The sequence below is a fragment of the Schistocerca piceifrons genome, chromosome 1, assembly GCF_021461385.2.
Source record: "Schistocerca piceifrons isolate TAMUIC-IGC-003096 chromosome 1, iqSchPice1.1, whole genome shotgun sequence".
Classification (NCBI taxonomy): Eukaryota; Metazoa; Arthropoda; class Insecta; order Orthoptera; family Acrididae; genus Schistocerca; species Schistocerca piceifrons.
In genome coordinates this window covers 197,095,583-197,119,168 of record NC_060138.1, presented here as the reverse complement: position 1 = coordinate 197,119,168, position 23,586 = coordinate 197,095,583, and the positions used below count along the sequence as shown (strand labels likewise).

Sequence of the window (23,586 nt, the reverse complement as noted above, 5' to 3'; positions counted from 1 at the left end):
ATTATTGAGCATATCGGGGTGCCTTGCAAGGTGCTGTTCAGAAGAGATCTCCACCTCCTCATACTCTTATGGATTTATGGACAGACCTGCAAGATTCATGGTGTCAGTTCCCTCCAGCACTACTTCAGACATTAGTTGAGTACTTTCCACGTCGTGTTGGAGCACTTCTGTGTGCTTGCGAGGGCCCTAGATGATATTAGGCAGGTGTACCAGTTTCTTCGGCTCTCCAGTGCAGTATCTACTGCCTACGACCGTTGTCTATCATGGACGAGAAGGTGAAAACCATTAGTGAACACGTGCACTGGACTACTAGTAATAAAAGCGAATAAGTGCATGCGAGTAATGACAAGTAACATGTACCGAATATCTGTGCTCTGACGTCTGCTCAGCAGCAATCGCTGCACATGCGGTTCTGTAGACATAGAGGTAGAGTCAAGTGTTTTGGATAGCCCTTGGGCTGAAGACCATTTGTGTATCCAACTGAAGAATCGTCATAGTGCCGTTATCCTACAGTATAGGGACAAAATATGAATATTACACACTTCTTCCTGCTTAGGCAAATGCTTCAAATCGGTTGCTTTTTTTTCATCTGATGTGGTCGACGGTGAGTCCTCAAGAACTTATCGAGTCACCATCAATCCATAGGAGGTTCCTTAGCAAAACCCCGCGAAAGGTTTTTATTTCATTTTTTCTTGCCAAAACCAAATCGAAGATTCCCAGACAGCTATGCATAACAAACAGATGAAATTTTTACTATGCATTCCTGAGATCCCATTGTTGAACTACCTTGAAGATTTTCTTGATACCTTTATCCGTTTCCGAGATACAGGGATCTAAGTTACCATAGATTAACAGGTAAAATACGCACGTTAAACCAACTTTGAGGTGAAAACATACTTTTTAAAGTGACGTAGCTGGGAAAAAATGGTGCGAAGGGCCTCTTTTATCACCAGTATGGTTTTGGAGAAAGATATAGGCACAGCAGCTGTTGAACACAGTCGGCAGTGACAGTACAAAGCTAGCAAAAGAGAGAAGGAGACACTAGTAGTGGGAGAGAAATTAAGAGACGAAGAAATTGGATGTAGGTGAGAGGTAGTGATAACGATAGAAAGAGTCCTTGACGACGAGGGAGAGAGTGATAGTGACAATGAGAAGAGACAACAGCTGTGGGAAGCATAAAGTGAGCCCGCATCTCGTGGTCGTGCGGTAGCGTTCTCGCTTCCCACGCCCGGGTTCCCGGGTTCGATTCCGGGCGGGGTCAGGGATTTTCTCTGCCTCGTGATGGCTGGGTGTTGTGTGCTGTCCTTAGGTTACTTAGGTTTAAGTAGTTCTAAGTTCTAGGGGATTTATGACCACAGCAGTTGAGTCCCATAGTGCTCAGAGCCATTTGAACCATTTTTGAAGGATAAAGTGAGGTAGAGAGAGAGCAAGAGGGAGACAGTGAGAGTGACAGGAGACAGTAGTAAGTGGACAGAACGAAGGAGACAGAGAGACACAAAGAGGTAATGACAATGTGTTGTGCTGAATGGCTGAGTGAGAAGGGCAAGTGGGAGTGGATGGGGTATGAACGACTTACAGCGATGGACTAGTGGGTGTGAAGGGCTTACAGTTAGGGGAGGCTGTGGGAGTGAGAGGTGAGTTGCATGCTAAAAAAGGCACGAATATATTCGCAAGCAAAAATTTTTGGGAAAATCTGTATGAGTGAGTGCTGGGGAAGGTACAATGAGACGGTACCCAATTTTCAGTCAGAGTCTTTTACCCGGAGCAGATTCGCCTTTTGTGCGCTCCGATAGGAGCATTTTATCGCTGTTGTGTTCTTTATTATAGGAGCTCGATACACCATGGTGACTGAAAAAGACAGTGAATAAGTACTTCGAAAAAAAAACGGTATGATGGTCGAAATGACTGCTATTGGCACTTTATTCAAAAATGGTTCAAATGGTTCTGAGCGCTATGGGACTTAACATCTGTGGTCATCAGTCCCCTAGAACTTAGAACTACTTAAACCTAACTAACCTAAGGACATAACACACATCCATGCCCGAGGCAGGATTCGAACCTGCGACCGTAGCAGTCACGCGGTTCCAGACTGAAGCGCCTAGAACCGCACGGCCACAACTGCCGGCGGTACTTTATTCCAGCGTTCATTTATCATATCTAAAATAGTTAGGGATTCATGCAATCTAGTAACGTCGTACTCTAATAAACGCCCGTGTTGCTATATTTAGACAGAATATTGAAACATGTGAGAGAAAAGGCAGCATCTGATGGGGGAGACAGTGCAAAGTGGTACAGTTAGAGTTTCTTGAACGAGGACGGTCGATTTTGCTTCGCAGAGTACCAACCAGATTTTCCCCTGACTCAGACCGTTCACCCTGCTGAAGTACTTCCTTGTGGTGTAATTCGTGCCTCACGCACTTCTTGCGTGACCTATAATACGCTGACCAGAGCAGTGTAGATCTTGTCGGCGCCAAGAGCGTTTCATTTGCATTGAATACGGCAACACAAAAATCGCCCTTGACAAAAGCATCCAATTTTCAAAGGTATCCTAAATATCCACATATTGTCTGTGCACTGGGGCGGCTCTGAAATGGATTACCTTCATTCATATTTTCTTCTACTTCCAAATGCCCTCGCTTTTCCACGGCTAATCCCTTAGTCTTTGCATTCGCGTTGTAAGCAAACTCGCAGCAGTATGACCTGCATACACCGTGATTTATTTGTTTATTGGTCGCATTAACTATTCGCACATTAAGTATAAATTATAGCAATGAGTGGATGCAGTAGATCAACTAAAACATGAGGTAATACAGATATGCTGGAACGAAGTGTTAGATTAACAGTGATGAACTCTGGAGGTCGTTTATTTTCGTTGTTACATGGGTCTGCATTTAAATAGCGTCAGGAAATGCATTAATTTTTGAAACGATGTTTGCCTGGGACAAATAGCAAGGTAATGTTTTGGAATGCTACAGTTGCTTCCATGCAATAAAATAGATATTTCAGTGAGGAATAAGACACTTAATTCCCCAAATTATTTGTATAAGTCTTTTTGCCCCTTTCTGTATTTTTTACGTTCCAGAAGGATGTGACTGACTACTTGGAAAGATTGCTTGTGACAGTCGTCCTTCATTTTTATACTATGGAGATGCCTTGATTGATATCTTTGCCCCAACGCATTTTAAAGGTACGTGTAGTATGCTATTTTCTGAGATTCAATTGAAAATAAAGAAATGTAGTTTTCGTGGGATCACAAATTGTATCTGCGCAAAAAATCTTCATCTGTCAGCATTGTGAACGAGTAGCTGTACCATTTGTCTTGAACATTTTTCTTGGCTAAAGGAATGAAACTAGTATAAGGTAGAGCAGTTCTTTAGAAAGGGCATTTTGTAATACTGTATATGCATTATTAAGCATCCGATGTTACACCAGGTTAAGCCCCACCGCGAGTCTTACTCTTCATTACGTTAATATCTTCATGCTTAGCTTTTCAACGCTTATTTCATTCAAAATGTCTATTATATATTTGTTAGTGTGACTCTAATTGGTACGATATTGCAATTTTTGTAGCTCACTTTAGTCTTTTTGCATTAAACATTTAAAAATTCTGATATTCCGTACTTTGTAGTTGCCATAATTGCCATCGCTGCAGCTATAAATATGGAGGCATTTTGTATCATTGAATGTGCAGTGGAAGGCATTTCTTACTCATTCTGAACCTTAGATTCATTGGTGTAATTGGTTACACTGTATGAAACTCATTACTGGATACAAAGTCTTGATATATATTTGAGATTTCTGAGAACTGACATCAAAGTCATACCCTGAAACTGCAACATTATCATCTTGTAAAACGAGAGGTGTAATGTAACGCAATTCAGCAATGTTTCTGAGTAACAAGTATACTCGTATGACTGATCCGCTTCTCATATATAACGTATTTTCTAACCTTCCAGCTATCACAAGAAAGGATTATTAATAATCGCAGAGAGTCGTAGTGCATATATTTGTCAGCCAATAACTTCCGCTAGATACGAGGGAAATCCCAAAAGTAAGGTCTCCCATTTTTTATAAGTACATAGACCTGTTTATTTCTACAATGGTTTACATCAGTTTACAGCTTGAACATTTAGCTATTTTTCGACATAATCATCATTTCCGTCGATGCATTTTTGTAGACGCTGTGGCAGTTTTTGTATGCCCATGTCACACAAGCTCGCCGCCATGCTGTTCAGAAAGTTATGAACCTCTTCTTTCACCTCGTCGTCGGAGCTGAATCGCTGGGACCACAATTTACGCTGACAGGTACTGTGAGACTCTGAAAAAACTCAAACGGGCAATTCAGAACCGGAGAAGAGGAATGTTGAGCAAGGGCGTACACATTCTCCATGACAACGCTCGCCCAACAACGCTTGGCAAACAGTTGTTCTCCTGCAACAGTTTCAGTGGAACAAATCACCTAAAAAACGAACAATACACCCATATCACAGCGTGTGAATGCATATACACTGAAGATCCAAAGAAACTGATACACTTGCTTCATATCGTGGGCCCCCGCGAGCACGCGGAAGTGCCGCAACACGACGTGGATTCAACTAATGCTGAAAGTAGTGCTGGAGGGAACTGACACCACGAATCCTGCAGGGCAGTCCATAAATCCGAAAGAGTACGAGGGGCTGGAGATCTCTTCTGAACAGCACGTTGCAAGGCACCCCAGATATGTTCATATCTGGGGAGTTTGGTGACCAGCGGAAGTGTTTAAACTCAGATGAGTGTTCCTGGAGCCACTCTGTAACAATTCTGGATGTGTGGAGCGTCGCACTGTCTTGCTCGAATTGCACAAGTCCTCCGGAGTGGGCAATGGACATGAATGGATGCAGGATCAGACAGGATGCTAACGTGCGTGTCACCTGTCAGAGTCGTATCTAGACGTATCAGGCATTCCATATCACTCCAACTGCATACGCCCCACATCATTACAGAGCCTCGACCAGCTTGAGCAGTACCTGATGACATGCAGAGTCCATGGATTCATGAGGTTGTCTCAATACCCGTACACGTCCATCCGCTCGATATAATTTGAAACGAGACTTGTCCGACCAGGTAACATGTTTCCAGACATCAACAGTCCAATGTCGGTGTTGACGGGCTCGGGCGAGGCGTGAAGATTTGTGTCGTGCAGTAGTCCTGTAGTATATACATACTTTAAAGCTTCTATACCACTAGGCATCGTCGAAAGTAAAAATCCGGTATCAAACATGCACTGTCAAACAAAAACATCTTGCCAGAACATTTCAAGTTGGCATGTTGTACCGTCAAGGCACATTTCTAAACTAGGGGCAGCAGCTTTCACCTAGTTGAGATGGTACTATCTTGTAACGCATGTCATAACTTCCCATCATGCTGCTGTTTGTCCTGAATCTATGAACATTGTATGTCAAGTCCTAGGAAATTCTAAAAATGAATTCCCCGCCAATGTTGCAACGTGTGTATCCATATTGAATATCTAGCAGAAACCATAAAACATACCGTTGCTAATTCAGATAAGTCGATGGCTGCTTCACAAGGAGCCATAGCTAAAATTGGCCCAGAAATGCCCCTTGAACACTTCCATCTTCTCATTTTAACCTTGACGCATTCCTTTCTTAAAGTGCGAAAAATCTACACTTCCTGTAAATTTGACAATAACTGCCCTCTATCCTCAAAGTGTAATACCCTGACGCAGTCTGTGATGTTACCCAACGAATGCTGCTCCTCCTTAAAGTATTTTGATTACGCCGCCGATGATTTCCTTTATTATTATCTTAAAGTAAACCTTACGTTAAAGTTTCTTCCCGTTTGCTCCAAGTACTTCATTTCACAACCTGACACTTTATTTCATACACTTCCGATTTTCCCGAACGGTTCTCCTCTGTGACAACTGATAGCGAACTGGACCAGAGACAGAAGAATAAGATTGGCATTGAGGAGAAATGGATGGGAAAAGTTGAAGACTTCTGAAATAAAGTATTAAGATTGTGAGACGAATTATGTGTGTGAGAAGGAAAGAAACTTTAAAATACGGTTTCGCAGCATAATAATAAGGAGAATGGTCCGTCGGCGGTGGTGAATCAACTTAGCAACATTCGTTGGGTAACATCGTAGACAGTATGAGGGTATTGCACTTTGAGGATGAAGGGTGGTTGCTGTCAAATATACAGGAAGTGGAGATTTTTTGCACTTTAAGAAAGGAATACGCCATCTTGTTAAATGAGAAGACAGAAGCGTCCAGCGGGAATTTCTGGGGCAATTTTAGTTATGCCTCCTTGTGAAGCAGCCAGCAACTTATTTGAATTAGCGGCGTTAGGGTTTACGTTTTCCTCTCTCGGCCCTACATCTTCCGCAGTATATACGAATGCCAGTGGTTACCTCGTCTTTTAGACAACCTTTCCTCATGATGCAACCATCTTTCTTTTACTCGCTGAGTAAAAATAAACTTGCTGACGAAAAGAATTAAGCACCCAGACAGGAAAGAGGAAACAAAATGAATCGTGTGTGACGTTCTTCAGTGATTACAAAATCGAGACAATTTTACGAAGAACTTGACAGATAAGCTCACTTTGAGTATGACGCTACACCGACTCTAGCGTGGATGCGTGCAATGTCCAGCTGGGAAGGTGTCATAAACCCATTATACGTTCTACCGAGACAACAAAGACCACAACTGTTGTAACTGGTCCTTGATTTCCTGGCTACTGCTCCCACACATATTCTATCGGGGTCAGATCTGGCTAATTTGCTGGCCACTGGGGTTCCTCTGCGTCACACAGACAGTTGATAGACACACGTGGCGGCATGAGTAGCTTAGAAGTATATATCTTCGGAGTATTGAAGCAACTTAAATCAGTTAATAAAATCAAGTCTTCCGGTCCAGACTGCATACCAATTAGGATCCTTTCAGAGCATGCCGATGCAATAGATCCATACTTAACAATATAGACAACCGCTCGCTCGACGAAAGATACGTAATCCGAAAAATTACAGGCCCATATCATTAATTTCGATATGGAGCACGATTTTGGAACATATATTGCATTCGAGCATTATGAGGCACCTCGAACAGAACTGTCTATTGACACACAGTCAGCACGGATTTAGAAGGCATCGTTCTTGTGAGACACAACTGACTCTTTACTCACACGAATGTTGAGTGCTATTGAAAAGGGATTTCAAACTGATTCCGTATTTCTAGATGTCCAGAAGACTTTTGACACTGTACCACGTAAGCGCTTATAGTGAATTTGCGTGCTTACGGAATATCATGTGACTGGATTCGTCATTTCCTGCCAGAGAGGTCACAGCTCGTAGGAACTGACGGAAAGTCACCGAGTAAAACAGATGTGATTTCTAGCGTTCCGCAAGGTAGTGTTATAGGCCCTCGGTTGTTCCTTATCTATATAAACGATTTAAGAGACATTCGGAGCAGACGTCTTAGGTTGTTTGCGGATCACGCTGTCGTTTATCGTCTAATAAAGTCATCAGAAGGTCAAAAAATTGCAAATCGATATAGAAAAGCTATCTGGATGATGCGAAAATTGGCAGTTGACCCTGAATAATGAAAACTTTGACGTCATTCACATGAGTGCTAAAGGAATCCGTTAAACTTCGGTTAGACGATAAATCAGTTAAATCTAAAGGCCGTAAATTCAACTAAATACCTGCGAACTACAATTAGGAACAACTTAAAGTGGAAAGAAAATGTAGACAATATTGCATGGAGGGCAAACCAAAGACTACGTTTTATTGGCAGAACACTTAGAAAATGTAAGAGAGCTGCTAAAGAGACTGCCTACACTACGTTTGCCAGTCCTCTTTCGGAGTACTGCTGAGCAGCCTGGAATCATTACCACATAGTATTAGCGGAGTACACCGAGAAAGTTCAAAGAAGGGTAGAAATAGGCCTAGGGGAGTGAATGTCACTGACATGATACAGGATTTGGGATGGACATCATTAAAGCAAAGGCGTTTTTCGTTCCGACTATATCTTCTCACGAAATTTCAATCACCAACTTTCGCGTCCGAATGCGAAAATGTTTTGTTGACATCGACCTACATAGGGAGAAACGTTCATCATAATAAAATAAGGAAAATCAGAGAAAAATGGCTCTGAGCACTATGGGACTCAACTGCTGAGGTCATAAGTCCCCTAGAACTTAGAACTACTTAAACCTAACTAACCTAAGGACAACACACACATCCATGCCCGAGGCAGGATTCGAACCTGCGACCGTAGCGGTCGCGCGGTTCCAGATTGTAGCGCCAGAACCGCTCGGCCACCAGCGGTCGGCGGAAAATCAGAGCTCGGACAGAAACACATAGGTGTTCGTTTTTTCCGCGCTCTGTTCGAGATTGGAATAATACAGAATCATTGTGAAGGTGGTTCGAAGAGTCCTCCGCCAGGTTTCGTGTGATTGTGGAGTATCCCTATAGATGTAGACGTAGATGTAGATGTGCCATGTGTTAACGAGCACTGTCCTGTTGAAAAATGGAACCTCAATAATGTGGCATGAGAGGTAACACATATGGACCCAGGATGCCCGTAACGTACCGTTGTAGTCAGAGTTACCTCAACCACAATCGCAGGTAACTTGGAGTCATACCTGAAGGTTTCCCGCGCTGTGATGCCAGGAGTAACACCGCTATGCCTCTCCCAAATCATCGGAATAATCGGATCTCCCCCGTCGCAGTGATACTCGATAGTTATCCGGTGAAGAGCGCAGAACCATGATTCAGCGCTGAGCACAATGCGACGCCTTTCATCAGTAGGTAATGCTTCCCGGTGATGTCTCCATTTTAAACGCTGCCGTCTATATTGTAGTTTTAACGGCCGTACACGCATAGGAAGGCAATTCCTTAGCCTGGCTGCTGCGACTAACAGACTGTTGTACGAAGTCCACTAATTGTTCTCAGATGGCAGGAGCAGATGTGAAAGAATTACGATGCATTTGGTGTGTAACACGGCAGGCCCCCTTTGTGGTGGTCAGACGCCAGAACCTTGACGACAATAATGCCTAGTCTCAGGTTCCCACTGTCACATCCGTTTGCCCCACAAATCTGCATATTGCACGTTTGACCAGACGGTCAAATGGAGACCAACATCAAGGCCCCCTTCAAACTCTGTTAGGTGCCGGCAACGCTGTCTCTTACTAGTACGCATCACCTGCGTGTCCTTCACAGAGATGACTCATCATCTGTCACTGTACAGATACCTTATTCACCCTATCAGGCTTCGTAACAACAGTAAACACGAACAAGGCAGATAAAATCCGGTCATGGTCGTGACTGCAGCTCCAATCATTGACACATCTGTCGACGGTTCGCACATGTTGTTGTTGTTGTCGTGGTCTTCAGTCCTGAGACTGGTTTGATGCAACTCTCCATGCTACTCTGTCCTGTGCAAGCTTTTTCATCTCCTAGTACCTACTGCAACCTACATCCTTCTGAATCTGCTTAGTGTATTCATCTCTTGGTCTCCCTCTACGATTTTTACCCTCCACGCTGCCCTCCAATACTAAATTGGTGATCCCTTGATGCCTCAGAACATGTCCTACCAACCGATCCCTTCTTCTGGTCAAATTGTGCCACAAACTTCTCTTCTCCCCAATCCTATTCAATACTTCCTCATTAGTTATGTGATCTACCCATCTAATCTTCAGCATTCTTCTGTAGCACCACATTTCGAAAGCTTCTATTCTCTTCTTGTCCAAACTATTTATCGTCCATGTTTCACTTCCGTACATGGCTACACTCCATACGAATACTTTCAGAAATGACCTCCTGACACTTAAATCTGTAATTGTAATCATTTCCCAATCTAATTCCCTCAGCATCACCCGACTTAATTAGACTACATTCCATTATCCTTGTTTTGCTTTTGTTGATGTTTATCTTATATCCTCCTTTCAAGACACTGTCCATTCTGTTCAACTGCTCTTCCATGTCCTTTGCTGTATCTGACAGAATTACAATGTACGAAGCTATACTCACATCTGACTCCGTCGTCTGGTGCTTCAAGTTTTCTGTCAGGCCGTGCATATGACCACTATATTTCACTATTTCATAGGGTTATTTGCTTATTGTCAGTCCTCATTTACATCCTCACCTCTTCTAAAAATACGCACAGAAACAAGGTACAAGTTCTCTACAAGAAATAATCATGCAGAAGAGGACAGACAACACGAAAATAATTAATCGCCAAACATAGTCGCCAAATACTTTCACCCGACAGAATTATATTTTATACAGGCTGTTTCCGTAAGAGCGTGCAAGAATGTAACAGGACATAAAGAATGTTCCACTGAACAATTTGAGGTAGGATACCTGGGGTCGGAGAAGCCAGCTAAGGAGGTATTAACGTAAACTTGTCTATCGCTTTGTCTAGCATTACTCTTTTCCATCTTTTTCCAGCTAACATGCGTACAAATTTAAACTTACCGTGCTGTTTATTTACAAGTACATTCTTTACTTCCTGCAAGGAAACGATGAGGTGGAGCCTGATTACTAGGGAGTATTTTCTGATCGATGGATTGGAAGGGGAGATTCTGTTCCGTGGCCTGCTATGTCACGTGAACTGAATCCCGTTGATTATTTGCTATGGGGGTATCTAAAGTCACTTGTGTATGAGACCACAGTGGATACGGAGATGGAATTAGTTGCCAGAATTGTTGCTTTTGATGTGATTCGCAACACACCAGATGCCTACAACCTTGTTCACCGATGTTATGCATGCATTGATGGCCGTCAGTTTCAGCACATTTTGTGAGATATAGTACAAACGGTACGTTCATTGTGTCAATGATGGTATTTGCAGTTAACTGCAACTAATGTAAATGAAAAAGTACACAGTACTGCGATTTTATTCCTGTTATCTCCTCAAGCTGGCTTCTCCGACCCCATGTTGCCTACCTGAAATTGTCCAGTGGAGCATCCAGTAAGTCCTGTTGAATTTTTGCACTCTCTTGAGGATACACCCTGTACATGAAGTCATTTGTTAGCTCTCAAATCAAACTCTTAATAACGTCATTGTCTTGTAGGTGTCAAGCTAAGCATTTATGTAAGGATGTCCTACAGATCTTAATACTCTGGGAAATAAGATAGTAATCACAACGTACAAAAAAGGCATTTAGGTCCAATTTTCATTATGGTATTTAATGACTTAAAACATGTTGCATTTTACAGTACCGAATGAAAGGGCTTACACATAATGGTAGAAAGGTTCTGTAATATGTTTAGGAATTAAAAGTACTAGTTGTCTGAAAAAAATAGACTGTACTGAAAGTCCATGATTTAGTCAGCAAAAACGGTTGCTCTTAGAGTTTCAAAAGCAAACTAAGGCTAGACTTTTTTCTGCCTCATACATTTATGATATTTTTTGTTTCAAGAAAATATTAATGACTAGACGTGAACCTGTTTATGAACGGAAGCTAACTGTGTACACGCACTTGTATGCTGCAGGAATCACGTCCAAGCTGTCCCACCTGACCGACATGGGCGTAGCAGGTGTCTGGATATCGCCCGTGTACCCTTCGCCTATGAAGGACAATGGCTATGACATCTCCGACTTCAAAGGCATAGACCCAACGTTTGGTACCATGGAAGACTTGGATGAATTACTGGACAAGGCACATGCAGTCGGTAAGGTATATACATAAATATTCGTTTGTTTCACTTTGTGGTAAAAATTCCTGAAATTTATGTCACATTAACAGACACATTATACAATAACTGAGTAATTCTGTAAAATTTGAAGAACAATTGAAGCATACCAAGCTGGGTAGCAAAATTGCAGCTTCATCAAGCTGCGATGCGACAAAAGTTACAAAGGCGTGAAGTTACCACATGCTTGAATATGTGAACGATTAATATTTCCGCGTGACAGCAGAAAGCAGATAGCAGTAATGCCTTCTACATTCTGTCTGTAAGGAAAGATAATGGAGTGGTTTTTTCATTAAGAAATCACATCTGAATATTGCTTCGTATCTTCAAAGTCTCATTGACATCATGGTTCAAGAAGACAACGCACAAACGCGTGTTGCCTTGCAAGAACCCCCACTCGTACTAAACCTCCAGAAATGTCTCTATTTAGTCGTTGAGTCCACAGGTGTCGGTCTACAGTGCATACAGTATGACTGGTCATGCTTTCCCATCAGAGTTTTGTGATAATTAAGCCAGTTCATCCTTGGACTGACTTTGTGAGCCGCCGCGTAGGAATTCTTTTTTGGGCGAATAATTTGTACACGGGATGCCATTATGGTGCGTTTATTTAAGAAACACCGTAAAATTAGCTTGTTCACACCGATTATAAAGTATTTACCGTACTGTACTAAACAGGCACAGAGAATCAAATTTCCTTTTTTGCTATCCATTTAGAAGTCACAATTTTAATGGTCAACAGTGCAACGTATCTTTTGCTCAAGGAGAAACTTTCGACGCTGTTTACTAATCTCAGGTACTTTCGAGCATCAAAAAATGTGTGTGTGAATTCATAAGGGGCCAAACTGCTGAGATGGTCAGTCCCTAGACTTACACACTATTTAAACTAACTTAGCGGGTTTCGTGCATCACTGATGTGCTTGGTTAGTAAACAAAGTACACGGCAAATGATGCCATTACAACTACAGCTAGAATCTTTAATTGCTCCATTACGTAATACGTAAAATGTTAATTTTTATTTGAAAATTTGGATAATTAACAGCAGCTATGTTAACTGAACAGAGGTCGCACAGTGTGAGGGAAATTGCTGCTCTACGAGTTATACTCCGCTGGTTTTAACATTAGTTTTGTTGCTATTCTGTGGATCAGAAACGGCAAATGGACTCACAAGCTAACATATTACGTAGTCAATTATAAGCATATTTCTCTAATATGAGTCTGTGATTTACTTTAGTATAGTATACCAAGCAAACTTAGCAGTGAAATACATGTAGCATTAAAAATAATTTGAATATAATGGTTATAACATTTATTCAAATTTTGGTCATTTAGTACAATGATATGGACAAATCATTCAAAGATGTATACAATACACACAAATCAGATTTGTCAGTAACAGATTCGGCACGTGGATAATACCCATGCATTAAGATGCACGTCGTTGTTCTGGTCTGCAGTCCAAAGACTAGTCCGATGCAGTTATGCTAGTCTATACTGTGCAACCCTCTTAGTCTCTTGATAACTACTGAAATCTACATCCTTTTCATCTTGCTTGCTGTATTGATGCCTTAACCTCCCTCTACAATTTTTACCCTTCATCGACTCTTATTTCTCCGTCTGCAGTTTTTAGCTTTACCATGCCACTGTCTTCCTCTACAACTATTCACTCTTCGTCCACCCTTGGTCTCTCTATACATTTTTTTTTATCCTTAAGCAAGCCATGGTCTCCCTCTACAGGTTTTACCTTTTATAAGTACTTGGTCTCCCTGTACAATTATTACCATTCTTCTATGCTTGGTGTCACTCTACAATTTTCACCCTTCCAAACCTTGGCCTCCCTCTCCAATTCTTACCCTTCTTCAAGTCATGGTTTCTGTCTACAGTTTTTACCCTTCATATTTTCCTCCATTATCAAACTGACGATTGCTTGATACCTCAGGATGTGATTTATCAAAGATCATTTTTTTTAATAATGTCACAAAACTTTCTTTTCTTCCCATTTCGATTCAGTACGTCTTCATTGGCTACCGATCTTCCCATTTGATCTTAAGTATCCATCTGTGACATGAAAATACAAAAGCTTCCGTTCTCTTTTTGTCGAAACTGTTTGTCGTCTATGTTTCACTTTAATACACTCAAGACAGATTCCTATACAAAAGGCTTCTTATCAATTATATTCGATATTAACAAGTTCCTCTTTCCCAGAAATACTTTTCTTCGTATCACCCGTCTGCATTTTATATTTTCTCGACTTGGGGTCATAGTTAGTTATTTTGCTGTCCAAATGGTAAAACTCATCTACTATTTTTAGTTTCTCATTTCATGATTAAATTTCTTCAGTAAATCCTAACTTAACTCGACTGTATCCCATTACCCTCGCTTTTCTTCTTTTGAAGATACTATCCTTTCCGTTCAAGTCATCTTTCAAGCCATTCGCCGTCTCCGACAGAATTACAATGCAATCGGTGAACCTTAAAGAAAGTATTTGGTCACCCTGAATTGTCATTCACTTATTCAATTTCTTCTTGGTTTTCTTTAAAATTTTCTCAATGTAATGATCGATTAACGTCAGCCATAAGCTACAACTCTTTCTTACTCAGTTATCCAGTAGGCCTACTGCTTTCCTCTCGTATCTTAAAACTCTTATGACTGCAGTCTGGTTTATACACAGGTTTTAATTTACCTCTGTTATCTTCATTTCAAACAGCGTTTCCCAGTCAGTGTCGCCATACGCTTTCTCTGAATAGACAAACGCTAGAAACGTGGGTTTGTCTGTGTTCAGTCTGTCTTTTAAGAATAATCGTAAGGTCAATATTGCTTCCCGTGTTCCTGCATTTCTCCGGAACCGACCCCGATGTTCCCCGGGGCTGGCTGCAACTAGTATTTCATAATTTAGTAAATAATAAGTATCACTCTCACAGAATCATTATTCACTAACCTGACGATCCGATAATATCCTCTCCTGTCAACAACTGTCTTCATTTTATTTGGAATCATTACGTCATTCTCAAATCTAAAGGTACTGTCCTGGCTCACCAGCTTTAACAGTTTTGTTATGTTATTTCATGTTCTCTCAAGGGTCTCACTAATTCTACAATAGAACACTGACTGCCACATCAGAAAACAGTGCAAATAAACCCCTCGAGACATCATACAAGTATCAAACTTAACATCCTAGATCTCACTAACGCTTTGATATTTGTGCGTCACCCTCCAAATAAACGCACAGAGTAATAAATGAACGTTATATATGCACATGAGAGCAAGTCATAAACCTGTTTTGTAATAAAATAAAAAATGGAGTGTAGCAGTTCAAAATAGCGAAAGTGTCGATATAAATTTTTAACACATTTGACACAACGGGAAACAAGATTACAGAATCAGAAACTGTTAGTAATACGCTAAATAAAGCGATGTGATGCAGAGTTTTTCAGTCTGAAATGGACGAACAAGAACGAAGTAGAAACTATTCTTGTTTGAAGATTTCATAATGTATGGAAGATATAAAACTACGAGCACAAAGCGACTGATAGCGTCGTTTGAGGTATTTATAAATATCTTCCATCAGTATTTCTGTCGCCACAACATAAACATGCTGTATTTCATGACTCAAATTTGTAACATTTACCATTAGCTGTATATGTAAACCACCGTCAAATTTAAAACGTAATCATCAGTTTTTGAGCACATAAATAACTCTAAGCTGAAATTCCTATAATGTCACCAGATGTTATCATTTAATAATAATTTTCAGACAGGGTAATAAACAAAAACATATTGAAGATAGCACAGAAAGTGCTGAACCAAGCTTGTGAGAAGCAAAAACATTTACATAGTTGCACAGGTGCATATCGCCTCGCTAGAGAATTGCATATGTTTGATAAGATTTTTCGACTTAGAAAATGCGTTCTACAATGTAAAATGGTGGAAATGTTCAACATTCTGACAAAAATAGGAGTCAGCTATAAGAGAAAGACGGGTAATGTACAATATGTACAGGAACGAAGAGGGAGTAAATAAGAATGATGAACCAAGAACGAAGTGCTAGGATGAATAAGGGTGCAAGAAAAGGATGAATTCTTGTGCCCCTACTGTTCAATCGATACATCATAGAAGCAACGAAGAAGCAAAGACAGGTTCAGAAAAGGATTTAAAATTCATTGTGATAGAATATCGGTGATTACATTCGCAGATGGCATTGCTGTCCTCTGTAAAAGTTAAGAAGAATTGCTGCACGTGTCGAATGAACAGTCTAATGAGTATAGAATATGGACTGGGATTTAACCTAAGAGAGACGAAAATAATGAGGAGTAGCAAAAATGGGGCTAGCGATAAACTCAAAAACAAATGTGGGGCAGAAATTTTATTAATGATAAACTTAAAATCAAAGTTGGGGACCACGTATAAGACGAAGTTAAGAAATTCTGCTACCTTGGAAGCAAAATAACGCATGATCGATGAAGCAAGGAGGACATAAAAAGCCCAGGCTAACAGGTCATTCCTGGCCAAAGAAGTCTACAAATAACAAAACTCGTCCATAATCTGAGGAGTAAATTTCTGAGAGTATACGACTGGAGTACAACTTCGTGTGGTAGTGAACCACATATTATTTGGAAACCAGGAAATAATCGAGGTGTTTGAGATATGGTGCAGAAGGGGTTGAAAATTAGGTGGTCTGATAAAGTAGAGAATGAGCAGGTTCCCCGCACAATCGGAGAGGAAAGATACACATAGAGAAGAATGACAAGATGAAAGGACAGAATGATAGGGCATGTGTTAAGATGCCATTGAATAACTTCCTTGCTATTACAGGAAGCTTTAGACTCTACGTCTAGATATAGGACGTAAGGTGCCAGTGTTACTCGAAGAAGTTGGCACATGAAACCAATCAACATACCGATGACAAAAAAAAAAAAAGAAATTCTGATTTTGAAACTCATTCTTTTTACCCAAGTACGATCTCCTTAATTTCCTGCCGATCTGAAATTTCTTCAGTTTTAACCTGCAGTTCAGCACAAATAAATTATGCTCAGAGTCAACATCTGCCACCGTGTGAGATGGCTCAGCAGTTAGCTTCGAGGACTCGCATTCGGGAGGACGACGGTTCAAACCCGCGTCCGGCCATCCTGATTTAGGTTTTCCGTGATCGCTCCAGGCAAATGCCAGGATGGTTCCTTTGAAAGGGCACGATCGATTTCCTTCTGCATCCTTGGCATAATTGGATCTTGTGCTTCGACTCTAATGACCTCGACGCTGACGGGACGTTCAACCTATTCTTCCTTTTCCTTCCACATTTTTCCTTGGATATTCTTACAATTTGAAATCTGCTTCCTCTCTTGCCTTTATGTAATCCATCTGGAGCCTCAACCCCGTACATTAACTTCTTACACGTAGTGTTTTCAGTGACTAAACTGAGGACTGTACAAAGTTCTACTATGTGGCTTTCCCGTTTATTCGCGCGTCGTATTCGAAGTTCTCCTGCTATTTTCCTTTCTCTTCGTATGTGTTACTGATAATTTTAGCGAACATGTTTTACATTACAGAACGACATCTAATATGTGTGCAATTGGAAGGAAGATTAGGTCTAACATCTAGTCGACGATGAGGTCATTATAGCCGAAGCACAAGTACGTTTTTGGGACGGATGAAGAAAGGAACCAGCCGTGTCTTTTGCATAGGATCAAATCTGGTATTTACATTAAACTTAAGTGATTCAGAGAAACCACGGGAAAGTTAAATTCGGATCGCCTGATAAGGATTTGAACCGCAATCCTCCTCAATGGGAGTCCAGTGTCCATCACTAGACCACCTGGCTTGTTAACGTATCTTTAAGTCTTCCTTCTTGATACGTAGTAAACTTACAGCATGCAGAGAGATTAGCGTAAAGCGATCCACCAGAACAATAAAAAATGGGTAACATATACGTTGTTTCACTGCTATAGGTACAAAGGAAAGGGGCGAGTAGATAACAATGTAATAAACAAATAATCCTAGTAAAGAAAGGTCTGGAAACCAATGTGTTCCATTATTCGAAGTCTTCACCAGATCACTAACGCCAGTGTCACAACACTATTAATGTCTAAGGCTACGTTGGGATGATGTTCCTTGTGGCGGAAAGATGGGTATGTGTTACAGGTATGAAGGTACAATGGCACACTTTCATGTGGCTGTTGTCCGCCCCTGGTAGGTGAGTGGTCAGCGCGATGTAACGTCATACCTAAAGGCCCGGGTCCGATTTCCAGCCGGGTCGGAGATTTTCTTCGCTCAGGTACTGGGTGTTGTGTTGTCCTTATCATCATTATTTCATCCCCATCGACACGCTAGTCGCCGTAGTGGTGTCAACTCGAAAGACTTGCACAAGGCGAACGGTCTACCCGACGGGGGGCCCTAGCCACACAGCATTTACATTTTTATCTGGCTGTTGGTGACTACGTAGCACGAAGCTTCACAACGCGTGGACTGGTCCTGGCTAGCTAATACTATTGCCCTTTAGGCCCATGACCTGAAATTTTTTGTGCACTAAAGTGTTTTTAGGTTTTGTATATTTCAGTCCTGCTGATACTGTCGATAAACACCGAGAACACATTGTGGATGGCTCTCGATGTATTTGGAACACGCCTCGAACTTGCATGGACATAGATGAGGAGACGTGCTGAAGACTGCCATCACGTGAATGGTGCCAATGTGGGGACATATTGGTTTGTTCTCAAGTGCATATCTACAGTTTGTATCCTCGGGGACTCTGTTAAAACGTGTTCAAGACGATATTGCGGTGCCTGTGTTATTCTGAATTACGATCCAAAGTCCCTTTGGACACGATGCAGTGTGGTGTTAATCAGCCGACACCGGGCAAGAGGCTTTCAGTTAAAATGTCTATCCTGTACTGGAATATACATAATGGATGTACGAGTACAGGGTGTACACGCATGGTTGACGAGATATGGAAATTTGAGTCGTGCACGTATAGCCAAATGGTAAGGCGACAGCTCGCGACCCTGTGTGGCATAAATTTTCAGTGTAGTCATTCAATTCTACAACCCCTGTATACACTTCCTGGTGGGCAAGCGGAATGTAGATAAATACATGGGAAATACCTGGAGTGTTATTAACCAACAGCTACTGGCGCCATAAATCACACAAAATAAAAGTGTAGGTCAACTGCGTGTAAGCAAATTATTGGATGTTGGTATGCACGCCGAAGGCCTGAGCTTGGGGCAGCCATCGGTAAGAATCTACCCCCACCTCCCCCGCCTCCCTCCTCCAAATATCCACTACAAATATAAGTGGTAATATAGAATAGAAGTGTAATGGTACGTTGTGAAACATCCCCTTAGAAAAATTATGAATGACTGTGCTGATAAACCTCTTACATTATTTGATTTTCAAACAGCTGAGCAGAACTGAACGTACTCAGACATGTCTCTCTTTACTTATTCTGATCATCACTAAACTGAAACACATTATTTTTAGTGCAACGCAATCAAACTTTCAATAATCCATACAAAAGAATGACCCTGACTAACAATAACCTATACCTTTCATGAATCACCTACCCCACAAAAATCTTCGTTACTCGAACCACTGCAATACAGTGAGCACCAATACTGCCAGCTAAATAAAAGATTCTAACTACTGAAGGCACTAACTCGTGATAGGCATACTTAGCAAATGAAAGATTTTGATAGAGAACAAACAATGTATTTACCTTAATAGTGTTCAAAAGTCATTATATATATATATCAGTTCATGACATCCAGTCTTACAAATTTACTCTTTCTGATGGACACATGTCCTGATCATCCGCTCTCAAAACTCCGCCATCTCTCTCCCCACATCCACCACTGCTGGCGGCTCACCTCCAACTGCGCAACGCTACGCGCTGTTCACGTCCAACTACCCAACACATACAATAGCAAATATTCCAACAATGCAAACCAGCCACAGACTGCACACAGCACTGTAAGCGTTTTGCATACAGAGCGCTATGTGGCATTACAACATAAAACCTAAACAGCCTACTTACAGCTGTACTGTATTGTAACAATAAAGGGGATGTCTCCTGTGCTTCAGGGCTGAAGGTGCTCATGGACTTCGTACCGAACCACTGCAGCGAAGAGCATGAGTGGTTCCAGAAGGCGACCAACGCGTCACACCCGGAACACGCCAAGTACCGCGAGTACTTCGTGTGGCACCCGGGCGTCGCCAAAGACAACGCGTCCCAGCCTGACGTGCCCAACAACTGGGTAAGTTCTCAGACGATGTTTAACCGCCGCGGACTTTGACGTAAGCTCTTATTTTAAATTCCACTGAGTGGCCAAGACTTGAAAGGGACACGCGTTGGTCGTGGGTTGCGGCAGCCCACGCGATACATTTGTTGTTGTGCTGCCCTGGTAGCTTTGGGTCCCTGACGCCTCACAACATATCGGCGGGCATCCGACACAGCAGACCGTCGATCGCCCCGTATGGCACTACAGGGGGCGGGGCCAACGAGATATACGGCCTATGCAACGAACTTGTGACGTCACACTAGTTGGTTTGGCCACCACACTTCGTGAACGCTCGACTCCTTGCAGGGCCCACAGGAAATCAATATTTAATTGAAAAGGTGCCTCCTAAAACTTCTGCTATCGAGAAGTTGATGCATTTAAACATTACTAAACTCGTCTGAAATAGTCACTCGCTCGCCGTCAGGGTCGTCACTTGCTGTGACGTATGCACCACAGCCTGTGTTTCTCGCATGGAGGTAAGAACAGACGGAGACGCCGTGACGTCACAGCTGTGAAGCTATGTGAAGTCGAGGGTAGCCATCTCAGTCAGACCAAAACATTGCTGCTGTAAGCTTGTGTGCATAGGCTTGTCGCTCGCTTTTGGAAGGATTTTGCGCTATTATGATGACTTGTGTGGTGTTCGGATGTACGAATCGTTCTGATAGTGATGCGAAATCGAAGGGAATAACATTTCATGTGTAAGTTGTCTCGTTAAGTGTGATTTTACAACTTCATTGTGAATGAACGTGTGCTACATCGGTACTTGTACTATAGCGTGTTTTTCTCCTGTATGATTTTAATTTCCTAAAAATGAAAGTCGGAAAGCTCTGTGGGAGAATGCCGTGAGGAGGAAGAATTGGCGTGCGTCTAAGTGGAGCACTATATGTTCTCAGCATTTCCGAGAAGAGGACATAGACCGGACTTCCCTTTCAACAGTAAGGCTCCGAGAAAATGCTGTAGTTTTCCCTACACACCCAAAACATTTGCAAAAGGTATGTTAATTCAAAGAATTAAATTCTTAGTTTTCAAGTTCACGTTTCAGTATAATACGTACGTATCGTCGATAATCGAAGTGTTGAGTAACTCACTTTGTCTTCATCATGTACCAAATTAAAAGCTAACACTACATTAAATGGCTTAAAGTATTGGCCTAAACAGGATACTGTGTAAATTTGCCATTCTATGTACCGTATTTCAGTAAATATTGGTGGTAATGAACAGTGTTTCCCATTAGTGTAACGTAACTGAAATGTCCCAGTACGTATTACAAACAAGATGTATTTATGGGGCTTTGGAGGGAGGGTATAGCTAACTTAGTTTTCAGTTTCTATTATTTAGTTTGTGATACACGTTTATTACTGAATTAACAAAATTGTATCGTTTACATTGAAGACTAGCTATTCGTAATATTACATTAAAAACTATTTTTAATCAGAAGAGACGCGGAATTTCGCCTTTACGAGATTTTATTTTAAACAAAAACTTTGAAACAACCAATCTGATGACGTTACATGCGTATATGGTGCAATTAGCGACTATAATACACGCAGCGCTATAGCACACTGGCAATGTTTTGGTCAAAGTGTCATGGCAGCAAGCCACGCCCCCATGGCTTCAAAACGTAGTACGGCTGGGATACGTAGCGCCACCTCCCCTTATTCTTACCTCCATGGTTTCTCGTGGGCCTTGCACGGAAGCGACGTGACGCCAGCTAGACAACACGTGTCATCCCATTCGGCGGTTTACGCTTGGGGAGACATAATCTCTGCGATACTGAAGATCCAGTGTCGACACTGCTGACATCGGGAATCCGAATTCTTGTGTGATCTGCGACTTGCTGTAACCCTTGTGGCTTGCACCGATTACAACCCTACATTCTAAGTTGATTAAGACGCGACAAGCTGCCACGTTCAGCGTACGTCTATCTGTAACAGATTGCTCATATACCGAGTCTACACTCGCGCCATACTCCATGCCTAGCCGCAATATTAGGCGTAAACACACGCCACATTCTCAAATTGGGCAACACCTCCAACTACTTCAGGCCACTCGTTTACATAAACCAAGCCCTGTATTTTTTTCCAGCGTGCCGTTTTCGGCGATGCGGTAAAGTCTTGTGCTATGTTGTCAGCATAAGCAAAAAGCCGCGCTGGGAGATCCGGCGTGGTACAGTTACGGGGTGCGTGGGAGAATGACGCAGCTGTAGCCTTAGGTGTCAGTCGTAATGAGCGTCGCGGCAAGGACTAAAAGCCACAAAAATTATATAAGTACATTCACTGTTCCTGCGCTTCTCTGGAACGAGCAGTTCCTTGATATTCTCGAATGCTTTCTCAAACTGCACAACGTTCGGCTCATAGTAATTTCTCTGAAGAATACTACACTCAATAAACATATATTATTTACCTACCGTATGAATGTTTAGTGAGCCTACCTACACCCTACGCCCCTTTCTTCGTATTCCGAGTGCAATACAGGTTTCGCGCAGTCATTTTATGATTGAAGTGCTTGAACGAGGCCACAGAGCCATAGTAACTATTGAAGTCGATAATGAAATGAAGTGAAACAAAAACAGAAATAATAATAAGAGAGTTATAAGAAAGTGAAAGAAAGAAAACAATAAGAGAGGTAGAACATAGGCTCTCAGGATGCGTGGTTGCTGTCGCCTATGCAATCATTTGCACTCAAGAGAAACGGCATTACACAGCTGCCGTGTCGGAAGGTTGGCGCTTCTATCGAAATGGAAAGTAGTCTACGCCGTGTTTCCCTTCATTGGTTACCACAGTCGTAATATGCTTTTCGAATGAAATTATTGCCACCATTTGACTCTCAATTTTTATTGTTTATTTAACTCACTGTCGTGATTTCGGCTGTTCTGCCATTCACATGAGCAATGGTGGAAATTTCATTCCTCTTTCGCTGCTTCTGACGTCGTCTTGGTGTTCTGACATTCGCCTGGTCTTCACACAAATACGAGGGTTATTCCAAAAGTAAGGTCCGATTCGCCGTAACTATTGAAATTTGGCGCCAATGACAAAACACGCATGCGCGCCGACTCCCGGCAAGCCTTGCGCGTCAAACGCCGCCATTCGCTTTGTTACTGTTGCTGAGTGTAGTTCACAGTGTCACTTTACAATGTTTAAGACAATTGATCAGCCCGCCGATTGTGAAGTAAGGGCAGTGATACGGTTTTTGTCTGCAAGAAACAATTCAGCGGCGGAAATCCATCGGCAGATTACTGAAGTCCTAACATAATGAGCGACAGTAAAGTGCGCAAGTGGGTGCGAGCTTTTAATGAAGGACGGGATAATGTGCACGATGAACCACGGTGTGGCCGACCATCAGTGATTTCAGACGATTTGGTCAATGCGGTTGACAAAAAAATTCGTGAAGATCGCCGATTCACTATTACAGACGTAGACATGCATTTTCCGAATGTGAGTAGAACAACTTTGTACAGAATTGTGTCTGAACATTTGAAGTTTCACAAATTGTGTGCCCGTTGGGTTCCCAGGCTGCTTACTGAGCCCCAACGAATGAAAAGAATGGCTTTTGCTCTTGATTTTTTGGAGCGATATCATAAGGAAGGTGACAGTCTTTTAGACAATGTTGTCACAGGGGATGAGACATG

General features: G+C 41.9%; 1 protein-coding gene across 1 annotated transcript in view; it reads left to right on the top strand.

Annotated features, from left to right (window-relative positions):
- Positions 1–23,586, top strand: part of LOC124800005 (maltase A3-like) — a 131,043-nt gene that overhangs the window by 38,617 nt on the left and 68,840 nt on the right. Inside the window, exons 2-3 of the mRNA XM_047262962.1 lie at positions 11,494–11,673; positions 19,762–19,934. Of these exons, the coding sequence (XP_047118918.1) occupies positions 11,494–11,673; positions 19,762–19,934 (353 nt within the window). The remainder of the gene's footprint in view (positions 1–11,493; positions 11,674–19,761; positions 19,935–23,586) is intronic.